The sequence below is a fragment of the Narcine bancroftii genome, chromosome 4 (assembly GCF_036971445.1).
Source record: "Narcine bancroftii isolate sNarBan1 chromosome 4, sNarBan1.hap1, whole genome shotgun sequence".
Classification (NCBI taxonomy): domain Eukaryota; kingdom Metazoa; phylum Chordata; class Chondrichthyes; order Torpediniformes; family Narcinidae; genus Narcine; species Narcine bancroftii.
The window spans coordinates 188,023,858-188,040,915 of NC_091472.1; the positions used below are offsets into that span (position 1 = coordinate 188,023,858).

Consider the following 17,058-nt stretch of genomic DNA (forward strand, 5'->3'; position numbering starts at 1 on the left):
CTTTTGTCAGTGAGGTGGGCTCTGCGGTCTTCTTCAAAGGAGGTTGCTGCCCGCCAAACTGTGAGGCGCCAAGATGCACGGTTTGAGGCGTTATCAGCCCACTGGCGGTGGTCAATGTGGCAGGCACCAAGAGATTTCTTTAGGCAGTCCTTGTACCTTTTCTTTGGTGCACCTCTGTCACGGTGGCCAGTGGAGAGCTCGCCATATAACACGATCTTGGGAAGGCGATGGTCCTCCATTCTGGAGACGTGACCCATCCAGCGCAGCTGGATCTTCAGCAGCGTGGACTCGATGCTGTCGACCTCTGCCATCTCGAGTACTTCGACGTTAGGGGTGTAAGCGCTCCAATGGATGTTGAGGATGGAGCGGAGACAACGCTGGTGGAAGCGTTCTAGGAGCTGTAGGTGGTGCCGGTAGAGGACCCATGATTCGGAGCCAAAGAGGAGTGTGGGTATGACAACGGCTCTGTATACGCTTATCTTTGTGAGGTTTTTCAGTTGGTTGTTTTTCCAGACTCTTTTGTGTAGTCTTCCAAAGGCGCTATTTGCCTTGGCGAGTCTGTTGTCTATCTCATTGTCGATCCTTGCATCTGATGAAATGGTGCAGCCGAGATAGGTAAACTGGTTGACCGTTTTGAGTTTTGTGTGCCCGATGGAGATGTGGGGGGGCTGGTAGTCATGGTGGGGAGCTGGCTGATGGAGGACCTCAGTTTTCTTCAGGCTGACTTCCAGGCCAAACATTTTGGCAGTTTCCGCAAAGCAGGACGTCAAGCGCTGAAGAGCTGGCTCTGAATGGGCAACTAAAGCGGCATCATCTGCAAAGAGTAGTTCACGGACAAGTTTCTCTTGTGTCTTGGTGTGAGCTTGCAGGCGCCTCAGATTGAAGAGACTGCCATCCGTGCGGTACCGGATGTAAACAGCGTCTTCATTGTTGGGGTCTTTCATGGCTTGGTTCAGCATCATGCTGAAGAAGATTGAAAAGAGGGTTGGTGCGAGAACACAGCCTTGCTTCACGCCATTGTTAATGAAGAAGGGTTCAGAGAGCTCATTGCTGTATCTGACCCGACCTTGTTGGTTTTCGTGCAGTTGGATAATCATGTTGAGGAACTTTGGGGGACATCCGATGCGCTCTAGTATTTGCCAAAGCCCTTTCCTGCTCACGGTGTCGAAGGCTTTGGTGAGGTCAACAAAGGTGATGTAGAGTCCTTTGTTTTGTTCTCTGCACTTTTCTTGGAGCTGTCTGAGGGCAAAGTACTCTCTCCAACATTATTACATCCCTTCAAAGATAAGAAGCCTAAAACTCCACACAGTACTCCAAATGAGGTTTCACCAGTGCATCATAGAGCCTCATCAACACCTCTTCTTCTTGAAGTGAATGCTGACGTAGCATTCATTTTCTATACTGCCAATCCAATCTGGTGGTCCTACACGAGGACCTCTGAATCTTGAATTTTCTCCCATCCAAATAATAATCTTCCTGTTGATATTTCCTCTTCCAAAATGTACAACTGTACATTTCTCAACATTGTATCTCATCTGGAATTTCTTTGCCCACTCTCCGAAGCTGTCCAAGTCTCTCTCTAACCTTTCAGTTTCTTCAACCATTCCTACCCCACCACCGATCTTGACATCACCTGCAAACTTTGCCACAAAACTATTCAATCCATCATCTAAATCATCAATATACATTGTTAAAAAGAATGTGCATGAAACTGAGGAATTTCCCAACGGAGGCTTTTACAGTAGGGAAATTCTTGGCAGTTGTTAGAATAGGTTATTGGATGGGCCAAAGGGCCTGTACTTTGTTGTAGATTTCAATGTTATAAATTCTAAATCAATACAGATCTACATTTTAATATCCTGGAGAGAGGTTGAGGTCTGGATTGTGGTAGATATAAATTTCATATTCAGATTTATACAAAATTTACAGTGTGAGGGACTAAATTGTCATGTGGATGATAATGTTGCCAACGTTGGTATTGCATCTTCTGTGTTTTATTATTGTCTGGATTATCAGGCCTTAATTTTTTTTCTTACCTATTTCTTTGAGTATTAATCCAGTAAAAATCTTTCTTCTTCTAGGAGACAGGATGAACTGCAAGAACTGCTTCGTCAATCCAATGAAAAAATTGCTTGTTTACAAGAAAATTTGGAGCAAGTCACAAATAAAACAGAACAGTTGCAGGAAGAACAGCAACAGAAGTATCAGACTGAGCTTCAAGCAATACTGGAGAAAATGACAGATCTGGTACAAGCTGCTATTTGGGTATTCTGCTAATGCCAGAGTGTGCATCAAAAACTTGTAACTTCCCCCATCCATAAGGAATATAGTACATTGATTTATTTTAAAAAAAAATCATTATCTTATTCATTCCATTCACAACATTGATAGCTAGCATTTCTAGCATTTACTGGATAATTGTTAAAAATCACTGTTTAAACCATTCAAATTAAGGGATGATTCAACATTTGTGAATCAATGTTTTAATTTAAATGTGGGATATTTTCTCATAGTTAATATTTGCCTCACAGTTAGGCAGCAACGTCAATAGGAATGATTTCATATGTCTATAACTGGAGAAATTCATTTTAAAAAAAATTGTCCTAAATGTAAAATTTTACATTTGAAAATTCTTGTTCTGAAATGTTAATTTTAAAAATGATTCAGAAGAATCCCTTTGCCTATTTGTTTAGATAGATTATTTTGGATGTCTTTGAGAAGTTTTATGGAGTGGAATTTGACATTTTCTGTGAGGGTGGAAGTTGCAAAAAAAAGTTTTTGTTGTTTATTTTGTTCCTACAGCAGCAACAGGTGGAAATGTATAGCACGTCGGCCAAGGAACTGCAGAGCAACCACGAGAGAGTAGTTTCTGAATTAAATGGGAACCACGATGTTGTCGTAAAGGAGCTCAAGATTAATTTACAGGAAACCAAAGAAGCATTGAGGAGCTCACAAGAGAAGAGTACACAAAGAGAAAAACTCATAGAAGAACTGAAGAAAGAAATGGAGCGGGTTCAGGTATTCTTGCAGCTATTGCATTTGAGTGGTTTATAGATGGATTTGGATTGTTGGGGATTGATATGATGAAATGAATCAACTGTTTGTCTGCATCCAAGATGTGCTGGGATTTTTATTGGAGGGGAGAAAAACATGTTTCAGTTTGAATTTTTTTCCTGATTAGCTACTGTGTCTGTAAATTATATATTTTATATAAAATGTGCCAATTAAATTTCAAACACACAGAATGAATTCTATCACATTGGCTTTTTGGAGCAATTTTAATTGCAAATTCTACACTTACAATTAAATGGCTTGTGGATCAATAGCAAGTTACTACAAGTCAAAGAAAAAAAAATCTTGTGTCCTACTTAAGTTGTACATATTTCCTACAGAGATGCTTTAATCATATGTTTTAGTGCTCATGCTACAGAACCTCCTAGAATTTAATTGATTGGAAGAGATTACCAATGCAGTTAATAAATATCTTTGATCACTTCTGTTTTGCCTTTCACAAATTATGCGTTTGCATTTAGTGTGTCAGGAAAAGTAGCAAACATTTTAATTATTTTCATCTAAGTAGTATAGTAGATAATATGTTAGCTAATTTAGTTTTTGAAATGCTAATTTATATATAGTTTTCATTAAACTTGCATTTGTAACAGCAATAATAAGACATTTCTTATTGATTAGCTGTACATCTGCATCTTGTGGTTTTGTTTCTTACTTTATTTTCCATTCATCATGTTTTATAATAATTCTTGGTGTTTACCATGCTCTTGCAGAAAATGAGAAAAACTGTAAAATGACAGTGTTTGGGTTCCTCAGATGACTTTTTTCCCCCAAAAACAACTTATTCGCAGAATTACTATACCATATAATGTATTTTTTATAAATTAAACACAAAATTAGATTGTCCTTGGATATTTTGCTTCCTTTACAACCGTGCATCAATTTGCAAATTTGTATCCTAGCTTGATATTGTGATTAATTAATTTGTGTTATTGTAGCCAAGACTTGGGTTTTTGTGATTTTAAATACTCAAAACTGTCTGCCCCTGCCACCATTTTCCCCCATCCCTGATTAAATTTCTGCTAGCAATAAATGCATATAAATTTGCACTTTTGTTAATTTTGCAAGGTCACGCTATTTAGTGGCATGGCAATATTGACCCAATAAACAATGCTAAATTTGAATTGTTACATCACAGACAAGCAGCAATAGAAATTCACCAAGATGGTGTTATTTAAAGAAAAATATTTATTAATAATTACTAATAATATTAACATCTAAGTTAAATCTATCCCAACTATGTACGAATATACATATGTCCGTGTGTGTAATACCCAAACCATTACAGCTTGGTCCCAATTCTAGAAAGTCATTCCCAAAGTTCAGTCTTATAAATCCTGTGTTGGAACTCATACTTTTAAACTGATGCTCAGAAATAATTAAAAAGGAGGTGAGAGACTGAGTGATCAGACTGCCAGAAACTCAGGAATTCCTTGTTGATTTACTTTCAGAGAAATATTCTTTCATACGAATGATTGTCACAACACCCCTTTCCCTTGTGCAGGGAAACGAAATGTATGATGACTTCGATCCTTCCAAAACTCAGTCATGGTCAGTCGAAATGACCATCACAATGGTCATGATCCAATGCAGCAATTCACCTGCTTCCTTTACCCAGTAATGGGTCAATCAAAATGACCATTATCATGGTCATGGTGGTTCAATAATTCCCCTGACAAGAAGAATCAGCAGAAATGTCCATTTCCACACAGGCATTCCACCTCTGTATCAGATGGCTGGCTGGCTGATCAATACTGAATTCTGTTTCTTTAAGTGTCCCAATCACATGACTCATAATCATGTGACTTGTAATCACTTGGTTTGTAATCATGTGACCCTCAATCACCATCTGTTTACCCTGAATAAACAATCATTGATCTTGGTCTTGGTTGTGAGCATCAACCTTGTTTATAGTTTGGACCTGATGGTGCCTTGCCGTCTGTAAATGTTGTGAAAACTGAATGGTTGCAGCCTGCACCAACTCCCAAAGAGACACTCGCTAAATAAAACAAGAGCTTGTAATAGAATACATTAATTTGATTTGAAAAAAACACCTATTATCATAACCAATTTCAAATTAATTGTTTCTAACAGAAATCACAACATTCTTTTCAGGTTCACGCTAATGTCACCCTGTTGTGCCTCACTGTTCTTGTTTGGCCATTTTGCACGCCCATCTGACCCTATAAAATACTTGCCTGCTTGTCTGACATGTGGTATTGGTTGAGCAGAAATTGCTGCCGACTGAAAACATAGAGGGCTGAATGCACACTTTAAGGTGCAACCACAAACTCTGTTTTATTCCCACTATCTCCTTCTCAACAACACTTTGAAACTGAACCATTTACACATCTGGCAAGTTGCATTTTAGACCACCTTTTCCAATAAGGCAGCCTATTTTACATTAAATATCAGCATTCAGCTCTTACTGTTGCTCATCTACCCCTGAAGACTTTACCTATGGCTCTGTTCTCTCTAAAACTGGCCATACCTAATCATTCCTGTTGACCTTCTTCATTCTACTCATGATAAGTAAGGTAAACCAAATCTTTAACTTAGTCCTAACTCTTATTAGGACCCTTCATTCATCAACTACCATGTCTCATGGATGTTAAAATGATCCAAAATACTCTATGTCCTTGCCCTTTCCTACATCCATAATCTCCTCTAGCTTTACCTTATTCCAGGATGTTTACATTTCTCTTTTTCAGGCCTCATGAGCATCGTAAAAACTTGTGCCTTTAACTAACGCGAATCTCCTTACAAATTTCCTCCCCAAATGCCTGGTTCTTTTATTTCCTTTGAAGCATAGTTTTTTTTTAAAAAAAACCTTCTTTGAACAAGCTTTTGGTCATTGATGCAGAGTCTTCCCATGTAACCTTGTATCAAATATCATGCAGTAACACTCATGTTTTTATTACTCCAAAAGTACTGTGACTGCAGCGACTATTGTATAGTTCACCAAATGCTGCTTAATCTCAGATTACTTTGCTCAAGAAAAGACAAAAAAAAAATAGTTCATGTATCTTTTCTCATACTCCTGGCTTTCAAATGAATTCTTTTTTTGATTTCTACCCTTTCTCCTGGTTTAAAAGTTCCGTTTCAAGAGCATTTAAGATAGCCGTCCCTTTGTGATGTAATCAGTGTATTGACATGCTTAACACGCCACATCCACCTTCCAATTTTCTTTTAAAGACAACCTTTTTATTCTTTGGCTTGGCTTCGCGGACGAAGATTTATGGAGGGGGTATAAAACCTTTTTATACAGGCTGTTAATTATATACAAGGTAATAATATTTTAGAGATTATAGGTCTGTTCACATTTCCTAATAAGATGTACTATGAGCATTCAAAGCAGTTGAATTGCTGTAAAGTCTGACCTTGTTCATTTGTTGACCTGCATATTAATTATTTTACTTAATGTGGCAAAACTATTATTATAGTCTGAAGTGCTCTGAGGAGCTTTAGAAAAGTTTGGTAGATTTTTTTTTAGTGATCCATTACTCTGATTTTTGTATACCTTCATAAACATGCTGAGGAATCCAAACATTACTGTTGTTTTTTTTCTTCTTTTGATGTTTGAGCAGAACACTTTACCTTTGTATTGTCTTTAATCCATGCTGTTTTCATTGTCTGCTTCACTAAGTTTTGTTTTTACCTTTTTCCCCGCTTAAATTCTGAAGTCTTTAACCCGTGAGCTAGCATCAGCCAAGTCTCATTTTGAGCAAATAGCAGAGGATGTGAGAGCTTTGAAGGGAGATAAAGAACAGATGATACTGCAATGCGATGCTCTAAAATCCGAGAAAGAGTCTTTATTATATGACCTTTCAGAGCTGAAGTTACAGTATCCTTCCCTACAGAAAGAGCAACAATTGTTAGAATCAAAGAAGGAACAACTTCTGTTGGAAAGAACAGCCTTTTTAAAAGAGAGGCAGGATCTTGAGAATGCTCAGCAGCAACTTTGTCTGGAAAAGGACACTATGGTTATTGAAAAAGACCGCTTTTTCCTGGAAGCCAAACATTTGCAACAGCTCCTTGATAACTTGACAAAAGAAAATGAGGATCTCCAAGTCTCGAGGTCAGAACTGAGTAAACAGTTGCACGATGTTCAGGCAGAAAGCAAAGCTGCAGAATTTGAACGAGCCCAGCTGCTTCGAGAAAAAGAAGACTTGTTGTCAGCTCACAGGAAAATGGTTACCGAAAAAGAGGAAATTGCAAAAGAAAAAAGCAAAATTACTGAAAATTTCCAGAAGTTACGTGAGGAGTCAACAATTACTTGTGAAAACCTGGTGAAAGAAAGAAATGCGCTGATGGTGGAAAAAGATTTGATTCTTTTGAAATGTTCAGAGCATGAAGCTCAATGTGAATTTTTAGCAAAGGAGAGAAGCCTGTTAAAATCAGCACATGATGAGCTAATATCTAAACATGAAATTCTTCAGAAAGAGAAAGATGATCTTAATTCAACTTTGCAAAAGACTATTCTTGAAAAGGAATCTTCCCTTACCTCAAAAGATCAACTACAGTCGAGTCATGATCATTTGAAGAACAAGCTAGAAAAATACATGAAAGAAAATACGGAACTTCAGGCATCAAAATCAAGTCAGTCTAAACTCTTGGATGAAATTAAGAATAGCAGGGAGGTATCAGATTCTGAGCGTATTCAATTGCTTCAGGAGAAGGAAGATCTAACAACATCTCAGAGACAACTTACTGCAGAGAGGGATGAACTTGTCCAAGAAAATAAGGAGCTGGCTGCAAAGCTGCTGAAATCCAATGAGGAGGCAGCCATCATCGTAAACCAGCTGAAGGAAGAAAAAGATGCTCTGAAAACTGAAAAAGAATTGCTTCATCAGAGGCAGACACAGCTGGAAATCCTCAGTGATTTTTTACAAAGGGAGAATGAGAGTTTGGAATCAAAAAGCAGCATGCAAATTGCAGAAAATGTATCTCTCTCGCATGAGATAATCGAATTTAAATTGAAGCAACAGCAGCTAATCTTTGAAAATGCAGCCATTGTTGCAGAAAGGGATCAGCTCCTCAGCAACGTTGAGCTTTTAAAGCAAAATCTTGACAAATCAGCCAAAGACAATGAAGAGCTCCAAGCCTCAAAATTAAACTTATCAACACTTCTGGATGAAATTCAGATTAGTAAAAATATTGTGGACTTAGAGAAGCATTCCTTGCTGGAAGAGAAGGAAAGGCTGGTAGCTAAACTTCAGGAACAGTACTCTGAAAAAGAACACCTTACTCAGCAAAGAGTGGAATTGGAGGAAAACTATAATGAACTGAATGAAAAAGTGAGAGTACTTGAGAACCAACTAACACAGGAAAGAGATGCAGCAAAATTGCAAAGAGATGCTCTCATTGTGGCTCGTACAGAACTGGAAAGTAATTTCCAATTATTGACAACTGAAATGGTTGTTATTAAAGCTAAACATGATGAACTGCTTTCAGAAAATAAAATGCTAATAAAAGAAAAAGAGGTATTTCATGCTGCACAAAAGAAGTCTGCTGATGAGAGGGAAAAACTAGCAGCTGAGAAAATCTGGCTCGTATCCACCATTGAAGAGCTGAAGAAGGAGACTGATACCTTAACCAGAGAAAAAGTAGAACTCCAGTCTTCAAAATCAAACCTTTTGCAACTTTTGGATGAACTTCGCGGTCACCAGGAGACGTCTGACCTGGATCGGGTAAAACTGCAGGGAGAGAAAGATGATTTGATGGCAACAGTGTTAAAACTTCAGACAGAAAAAGAGGATCTAGTGAGAGAGAATGGAGGCCTGGTAGAATCCCTCTGCAAGGTGCGCAAACAGGCTGCCCTTTCTGCTCAAGTCGAGGGAGAAACTGAAGCAAAACTGCAGCAGCTGACGTGTGACAAGGAAGTGTTGCTGAAACATGAAGGGGACCTTGCTTCCAAATTAAAAGATCTTCAGGTTCATCTGAATATTACTTTATCAGAGAAGATTGAGGTACCAATTATAAGCATTTAGATTAAATTCAGAAAATTTATGGGCACATTTGTTTACTAATGAGTGAATTAACAGGTTTGGTGTTGTAGCTCTTTAAATCACAATTATAACAGTATTGGCTATATTTTAGAATGTGTTAATCTTGGGAAAAGATTTTTGAGGCTTGTCTCCAATAATTAATGTGGGAATTCTGCACAAGTAATTATGTTTGCATTTTAAAAACCCTGTTTGTTTTACCTGAATTAACATTTAGAGAAAACATACTCGAGCATGTGGATAAAAGGGAGGTTTATATTCAAACAGTGTTTTAATCCAGTATCTCCTTACTCATGTTTTAGTTTATTGCTAGGTCTAATGTGCATGTTTCCAACTTTAATAGTTGATTATCCTCATCTTTTTCTCAGCTAACTTTTTCAGGGATAGGAAAGAAATTTTAAAAATTCCATTTATGGATTTCCAAAGAAATGTCTCAGTGAAAGGAACTCCTGTACTTTAAAGTAGTCGCTTGATATTTCTTGACTCTTCTGTGAAACACTTTGGAATATATTTCTATATTTAAAATGCTTCACGGATTGTTCCAATAGTAGTAGAGGAATATTAGTTCCTTCTCACTTCTAACTCTTGTTCACAATTTAGTGACTTATGGTTAAAGGGAAATATTACTAGAAAGAGTGTTAACAGCAGGATTACAGACAGATATGATTTCTTCCTTGTGCCGGTGTAGATGTGAATGTTTGACATTACTGCTCCCATTTAAAGATTAAGCATTTGATAACACAGCAGACTGATGCCAGAGCCCTTTGACGTGTTCTCTGGTTCAAATCCCTGTGGCTCTGAAGAAAACTGCTGGTTGAGGGTCATAATGTAATTCATTTACTAGGTAAATCTATCAACAGACCAAAATTATACTTTCTAAATGAATATCTAAAATTAGGCAGGTAATGTTCTTGTTTCACAACATAAATCATCCCTTTGACACTTTTTAATGTCAATGAATCTTGTAATTTTTTTTTTTCTCCCATGTTACTTATTTTAACAACAGACAGTGGCATGTTTGGCATGAAAATGGATCTAGCAGTTTGGAAAGCTAGTTATTTAACCATACGTGCACCTCTTGCAGAATTTTATTGAGTATGTAATAGTAATGGTGACTAACATTCAATGTCATCCAATGAAATGTGGAAGTCTAATTACACAGAATAAAAATTGTTCAGATGTATTTACATTTTGCATGCAAATTTTGAATCATCTATTTTTCAAGTATTAACATTATGTGCACTGTATGATTTTAAACTTGACCTTTTCACATGAAAGAAGTGATTAAATTAATTCAAACAATTTTCCTGTAACATGTTTCAGTAAAACTTGTAATTCATTCATAAATATAATTTTGTATTTTTAGGCTTCAAAAAAAACTGAGAAGGCTGAACAGTCATTACAGCAAGTTATGAAGGAGAAAAGTATATTGGACCAACAGAAGGCTGAAACTCTGGCAGAATTGGAAGACTCTAAAGTGAAGAACCAGAAGCTTGTCAATGAGGCAAGAACCAATTCATTGCTATGTTGTCTTGCTCTGTATCATTAGGCAGTAAGATTTATGAAATATTCCTGAAGAGCAGTGAAGGATTGTAAAGGACGGACAAAAAAAAGAGTAAAATTATTTCTTAACTATGTGGAACTTGAATGGATAAAGCAGAGGAAAAGAGAATCTTGAAAGATGAGAACCACTTATGCCTCCGCTTATACTTTTACCTGTTAAAATGAACTTTAGAACTCAGGTTGGTCTAATGACCCAGCTCAACACTGACTAGATGTCATGGTCTTCGACCAGCCAGTGATGAACAACAAAAGGAGGAGGTGCATTAGGAAAAGAACTTTGAGTTCATGGCCTAAAAATTTGAAAACAAGCGTGGAGACGTCGGGCAAAAATGACAGGTGATGCATTGGAGACTAGAATTGAAGAAATGCAAAGCTCTCAGTGCTACAGAACTGTTGTAGGTTTCTGAGATGGGGAGAAACAAGATTATATTTGCACCTGAAAAATTTTGTGGAGTCCTCAAGTTTTGCAGGATGGAAACTTGCCCTTCACCCCAACTTAACCATCCAATCAACTTAGCTACTTAAGTTACTCCCATTTGCCTATGTTCAGCCCTTATTCCTCTAAATCTTTCACATTCACACCCCTATCCAAATGTTTTTTAAACATTATAATTGTACTCATCTCTACCACTGTTTCTTACAGTTCATTCCATGTACCCTCCACCCATTGTGTGATAAAGGTGTCTCTGAGATAGCTTTTTAAAAATTTCCCCTCTCACTTTAAACTTCTGCTCTCTAAGTTTAGACCACTGGAAAAAAGAGTTTGACTTTTGAATTCCACTCCAACGCCCCCCACCCCATCCCTACCTGTGTCACCACTTTCATGGAGCTATTCATCTATACCCCGAAATCTCTGTTTCACCACACTATCCAGGGCATTACTATTCAGGAAGTATGAGTGCTTCCTTGGTTTAACCAACCAAAGTGCAATTCCTGGCACTTGTCAGAGTTGATTCTTTCTGCTGTTCCATGGCCCACTTTCCCATTTCATACTCTTTGATATTATTCCTCTATCTCCCACACCTGACATAAAATTTTCCTTTTAAAGATCCTGTACTTGTTGGACTTTGGGGGGGGTTGTCTCATTGAAACATTTTGAACGTTGAAAGGCATGAAAAGAGAATGTGCATAAAGGTTGTTTCCCTTGGTGGGAGAGTCTTGGACAGAAGGCATAACTCAAGATTAAAGAGCATTTGCTTAGTACAGAGATGCAGAGGAATTTTAGCCAAAGGGTGGTAAATCTGAGCAATTTGTTGCCACAGACCATTGTGGAGGCCAGGTCATTGGGTATATTTAAGGCAGAGATTGATAGGTTCTTGATTAACCAGGGCATCAAAGGTTATGGGGGGAGCGCCAGGCAGTGGGGCTGAGTGGAAAGATGGATTGGCTCATGATTAAATGGCAGGGCTGACTTGATGGGTTGAATAGCTTATTTCTGCTCAATGTCTTATGGTCTTTTAAAAATGAAGTGCGAGGAAAAAGGCTAGAGTCTCATTTTTTAACAGTAAGAAATTCTGTTAATTTAGCTTTTTTGGAAGCCATGTCAATATTTATTGATATCCTGTAATCTATTGTGAACTTAATTTTTTTAAAAACTGCTTAATAATCTAAAGTCTGGCATTGAGACACTGTGGTTGTTGAACACAGTTCATAGGCATTTAAAATGAAGCATGTAATGTCGGTGTTGTAATACATGGGTTTCGGCACTAGAAAGGCATATGACGAAGTAACTGCACATAACCTCTTCCACCATATGCTTTGTGCATTTGTGCATTTTTCAAACAAACCCTTTAGGAATGTTTATCGAACTCACATGATGTACTTACTGTAGTAATAGTGATGAGAAACTGAATCCATAGAGCTGTAAGTGATGTCATTTGTACATAAAAGCTGATTTGTTGTGAGTGTTACAGCTAAAAATGCAGGAACCTGTAGTTGTCAGATGGCTGATTGGAGGCAGTACATTAGGATCTTTGTGTTATGCAACTAAGAATATGACAGATGATGGCAATGACATTCATTATCTAAGGCATATCTTCAGAATACTTTTCACAAGGAAGAAATTGTCTTTAATATCACTAATGGATATCACAGATTTGCAGGATAATTATTCCCCCTATTTCTTCTCTGTACAGCTTAAGGTATGTTTTTTAAAAGACAAATGATGCTCAGTTTTGTTTTATATAAATAGTCCAGTGAACATTTGCAGTATATTCTGTTAACCAGTGAACATTTGCAGCATATTTTGTTAACCAGTGAACATTTGCAGCATATTTTGTTAACCAGTGAACATTTGCAGTATATTCTGTTAACCAGTGAACATTTGCAGCATATTTTGTTAACCAGTGAACATTTGCAGCATATTTTGTTAACCAGTGAACATTTGCAGTATATTCTGTTAACCAGTGAACATTTGCAGCATATTCTGTTAATCATTGTGTATAATGAATAATTTCATAGAAATTTAGATGAACTGTATTTATCAGAGGATCTTTTATTCAGTTTTATCAGGTTTGTAGCTATTATAATCATTTTTAAAATGGAGATGCAGTTTAAAATTTGCAGCATACTGGTTTGGTAGAAAAACGAAATACTAAGAGAACATACATTTAAAGAGGTTTAAAATCTTTTATAAAAGGGTCTCTGAGAAAGCTGTTTTTCTTTATTAAAACTGTTTTTCCTGTGCCTCAAAACTATCATTTTCTTAATAGCTGTTTTTTTTGAGGTCTTTTGTTAACATGTTCAAGTAAATCCATCTCTGCTTTTATCAGCTGGAAACTCTGAAGGAACAGAACAATAAATGCCAAGAAGACTTGAATCACTCAAAGCAGCAGCTGAGTTCAGAGAATAAGAGAATAGGAAGCCTTTGCAAAGAAATGTAAGTAATTGTACTTTGTGTTCAAAACAACAGTTGAATTCTGGCAAATATAGATTCTTTATATGGCAGTGTTGCCGTCGCTTAACTTTAGAATGAATTACACAAATCTTTAGTTTTTGTTTTCACAGTAGCGAGAACTGAAGAATTTATTTTGCTCTAAGAGTCTTGTCTCTTGAATGCTTTAAATTAAATAATTGTCATCTTCCATATTGGTAATTTTCCGTTGATAATTTATAACTTTGCTTCCAAGTGGTAACTTCCTTTCTTTAAAATTAAAGAATTAAAATTGGATGTGATTGAACAAAGCACCTATTCTGAAACTAAATGGTACCATGTTATTAACAACATGATCGGAATTGCAATTTTCCCCCTCCCAGCTCACCAATTTTTTTTCTATTCTCTTTCTCTTCCTTTCTTGAAGTCATTTCATTTTGGGCTTAGCTAAAGTACCTCACTTTAATGATGCTTACTTACATACATGTAAGTACATTGTACGTGTGCCTTGAATTTTTGTTTGCTGCACCCAAACAGGTACTTTTTCTTTAAAAAAAACTACAATAGTATATAGTAATTACCCCAGTATGCAAAGATATAATAAATAGAAAAGACAGACAAATAAACACAGTTGCAGAAAATGCAAGGAAAAAAAAAGTAGCATTTCAGTTGAACAGGCAGGTATTTTTGTCCATTCATCTGGATGGTTCTTCTTTACTTCAGTGAAACATTATACTATTTGCGTTGTTTAATCCCACCTATTGGTAAGCAGAATTTTCGTAATAGTGGTTCTGAACCCTAGAAGGGATTTGTTACTTAAATTTGCATAGCACCTAATTTTTCAGGGAAAGTGGTGAATAACTTAAAGCCAGAGAGAGATTTGACATGGAAACAACCCACTGAGTAGATGACAATGTGTTTGATTTGTTTTGTTAAATTTTGAAGATTAAATACAGGTCCTTATCACCAACATAACTCTCTCCAGGAAATGTTCTTAATTTTGCAAATTGTGATGACTCCTGTTTGTTATATAGTGTTTTAACATAGCTGAGCATCCAAAGGCTTTTAACAAAGCCATTAAAATATAGAAAAATATAGTTTTGACCTCTAACCACAAAAGGAATATATAAGAAGTAACCAGAAGCTGTAAAAAAAATCTGAAGATGAGGGGGATAGCTATGAGGAGAGATTTTTTTTTAAATTAAAAAAAAAATTTTCACACTGTGAACCATAACAATCAAAATACATACAAACATTTCCCTCTTAAGTATACACAGTGGCATTTTCTCCCCTTTTTTCCCTCTACCTTCCCTCCCCCCTTCCCACCCCCCTCCAAACCCATTAAACATTCAACATATACAATACAATAAACCCATTAAACAATGTCATCACACAATGAAAATAAACAAGAAAATTGTGTCATCTACTTTTACACACTGGATCAAATCATTTTGTCGTCTTATCATTCTAGGGGGTGGAGGTCCACGGTAGGCCCTCTGTTATGTTCCATGTATGGTTCCCAAATTTGTTCAAATAATGTGACTTTATTTTTTAAATATGTTATTTTTTTCCAATGGAATACATTTATTCATTTCCATGTACCATTGCTGTATTCCCAGGCTCTCTTCTGATTTCCAAGTTGACATTATACATTTTTTAGGCTATCATAATAAATCTTTTTTGCGCTTCATCCAGTTTGAGGCCTAATTCCTTACTTCTTATATTACTAAGAAGAAAGATCTCTGGATTTTTTGGCATGTTATTTTTTGTGATTTTATTTAATATCTGATTTAGATCTTCCTAAAACCTTTTCACTTTCTCACATGCCCAAATTGCATGTACTGTTGTTCCCGTTGCAGGATCTTGGTTTTTTTTAAGGTTTGTTGCAGTAGATGTACTCTCACCTTTTGGGTTCAATCAAGCCCAGAACTCTTCAATTAGAAGTTTCCTTTGCTTGTAAGGATTCTTTGTGGACATTGATAATCTTGCCCCTTGTAATTTAACATTTTTAATACTTTTTTCTGAAATGTGCTGAAGGATTGCTGATGTGAAAAAGTGGGGGTGAAAATGCAAAGCAGCGTACAAACATGTGGTTGAAGTGGAATGGAAAAGAGCTTTTCTCCTGCAAATGCTGTTGTGATGCTCCTTTGGGATTACTTGATGCACAGAGCTCCAAAAATGGAAAGTATTCTGTGCATAAGCAATTTGCAATTAACCAAACACAATAAACATCTGCATTCCTGGAATAGACTGTTAATTGGTGTGAACAGAGTTTGTTGTGAAAAAAAAGATTCCTCTTTTAGAAATTTATCACTTTTGGAAATTATCACTTTTACCATTGATGTCAAATTGTTAGATATGTTTGAAAAATAGTCCTTCTAAGTCCAATTTTGCATTTTAAACAAAAATAAAGAAAAATATTCCTAAATACTTACATTCATTCCATTTCCTATTTGTATCTTGGATATTCATGAAAGAAGCATAGAGGATCTGGACAATGTTCAGGTTTATTTTAGGAGAGCTTAGACACATTCTTCTCCTTTGTATGCAAGGATTCTATTCTGGGCTTTAAAATATTTATCCATGAACTTTTGAAGGAAAAAAAAATGGGATGCATCTGAATTATGAGAATATTTAAATGAAAGATGACTGCAGCTCATATTTGCGGTAACTTGTACCTAATATAGTGCTTGTCTTTAATTTTATTGTTAGAAATAATTAGAGGATAAATTTATTCTAAATGCAAGAGAAACCTCATCTGTTAATTATCATGATAAACTGTATTGCATTAATATGATTGTACTCTGCTTGGTTTTTCGTATATAATCCCTCATAGTGACAAATAGATTTAGCGTATTTTAATATTAAACTTAAACATTCTTTTCTGTTACATTAAAGTGTTGATATTGCAGAAAATTCTGTCAATGCTTGCTTCACTGTGGTAACAGCATTCTGAAGATGTTGATTAGTCAGTGGAGAATATTATGTGTACACTCACTTGTTTTGCTGAACATTGATCATTGTTCAGCCACAAATTCAAATCTTCATGCTAAAAGCATGATGGTGCAGTGAATAATTCTGTCTTCCTTTAATCTTTAAACATTCATAGTTTGAGTATAAATTAAATAGCATTGTTAGCATTTCAAATTTAAAATCTTAATGGTAACTGTACAGTGATAGGGCACAGAATGTGGGATGTCCATGTGTGCTTGTTTCTGGCCCAATGCAGATAATTACCTTTTTCAACTCTGAGCATGCTGGCACCAATGTGTTCATTAGTTGAAATAAAATTTTCACCTGGAGGAATAATGGAAAGCAAATGGGTCCATATCTCAGGTACATTAATTATATCCAGAACATGAGCAACTGAGCAGAACTAGGCACAAAAAAGTGTTCTATTTATCAAAACGAATGAGACAGTAGAGCAATAAAATGAAAAAGTGTAGAGCAGTGGTTTTCAAACTTTTTCTTTCCACTCACACACCACCTTAAGTAATCCCTATGCCATAGGTGCTCTGTGATTAGTAAAGGAGTTACTTAAGGTGGTAT

General features: G+C 36.4%; 1 protein-coding gene across 10 annotated transcripts in view; it reads left to right on the plus strand.

The window, feature by feature from the left end:
• clip1a (CAP-GLY domain containing linker protein 1a) overlaps positions 1 to 17,058 on the plus strand; it is a 179,303-nt gene that overhangs the window by 107,942 nt on the left and 54,303 nt on the right. For 7 of the 10 annotated variants that reach the window (XM_069933240.1, XM_069933244.1, XM_069933243.1 and 4 more), the window contains 5 exons: positions 2,082 to 2,247; positions 2,803 to 3,018; positions 6,753 to 9,038; positions 10,441 to 10,578; positions 13,409 to 13,515. In XM_069933240.1, the coding sequence (XP_069789341.1) occupies positions 2,082 to 2,247; positions 2,803 to 3,018; positions 6,753 to 9,038; positions 10,441 to 10,578; positions 13,409 to 13,515 (2,913 nt within the window). Of the gene's footprint in view, positions 1 to 2,081; positions 2,248 to 2,802; positions 3,019 to 6,752; positions 9,039 to 10,440; positions 10,579 to 13,408; positions 13,516 to 15,546; positions 15,767 to 17,058 lie in introns of those variants that run through there. The other 3 variants (XM_069933246.1, XM_069933242.1, XM_069933250.1) reach the window with 3 other exon arrangements.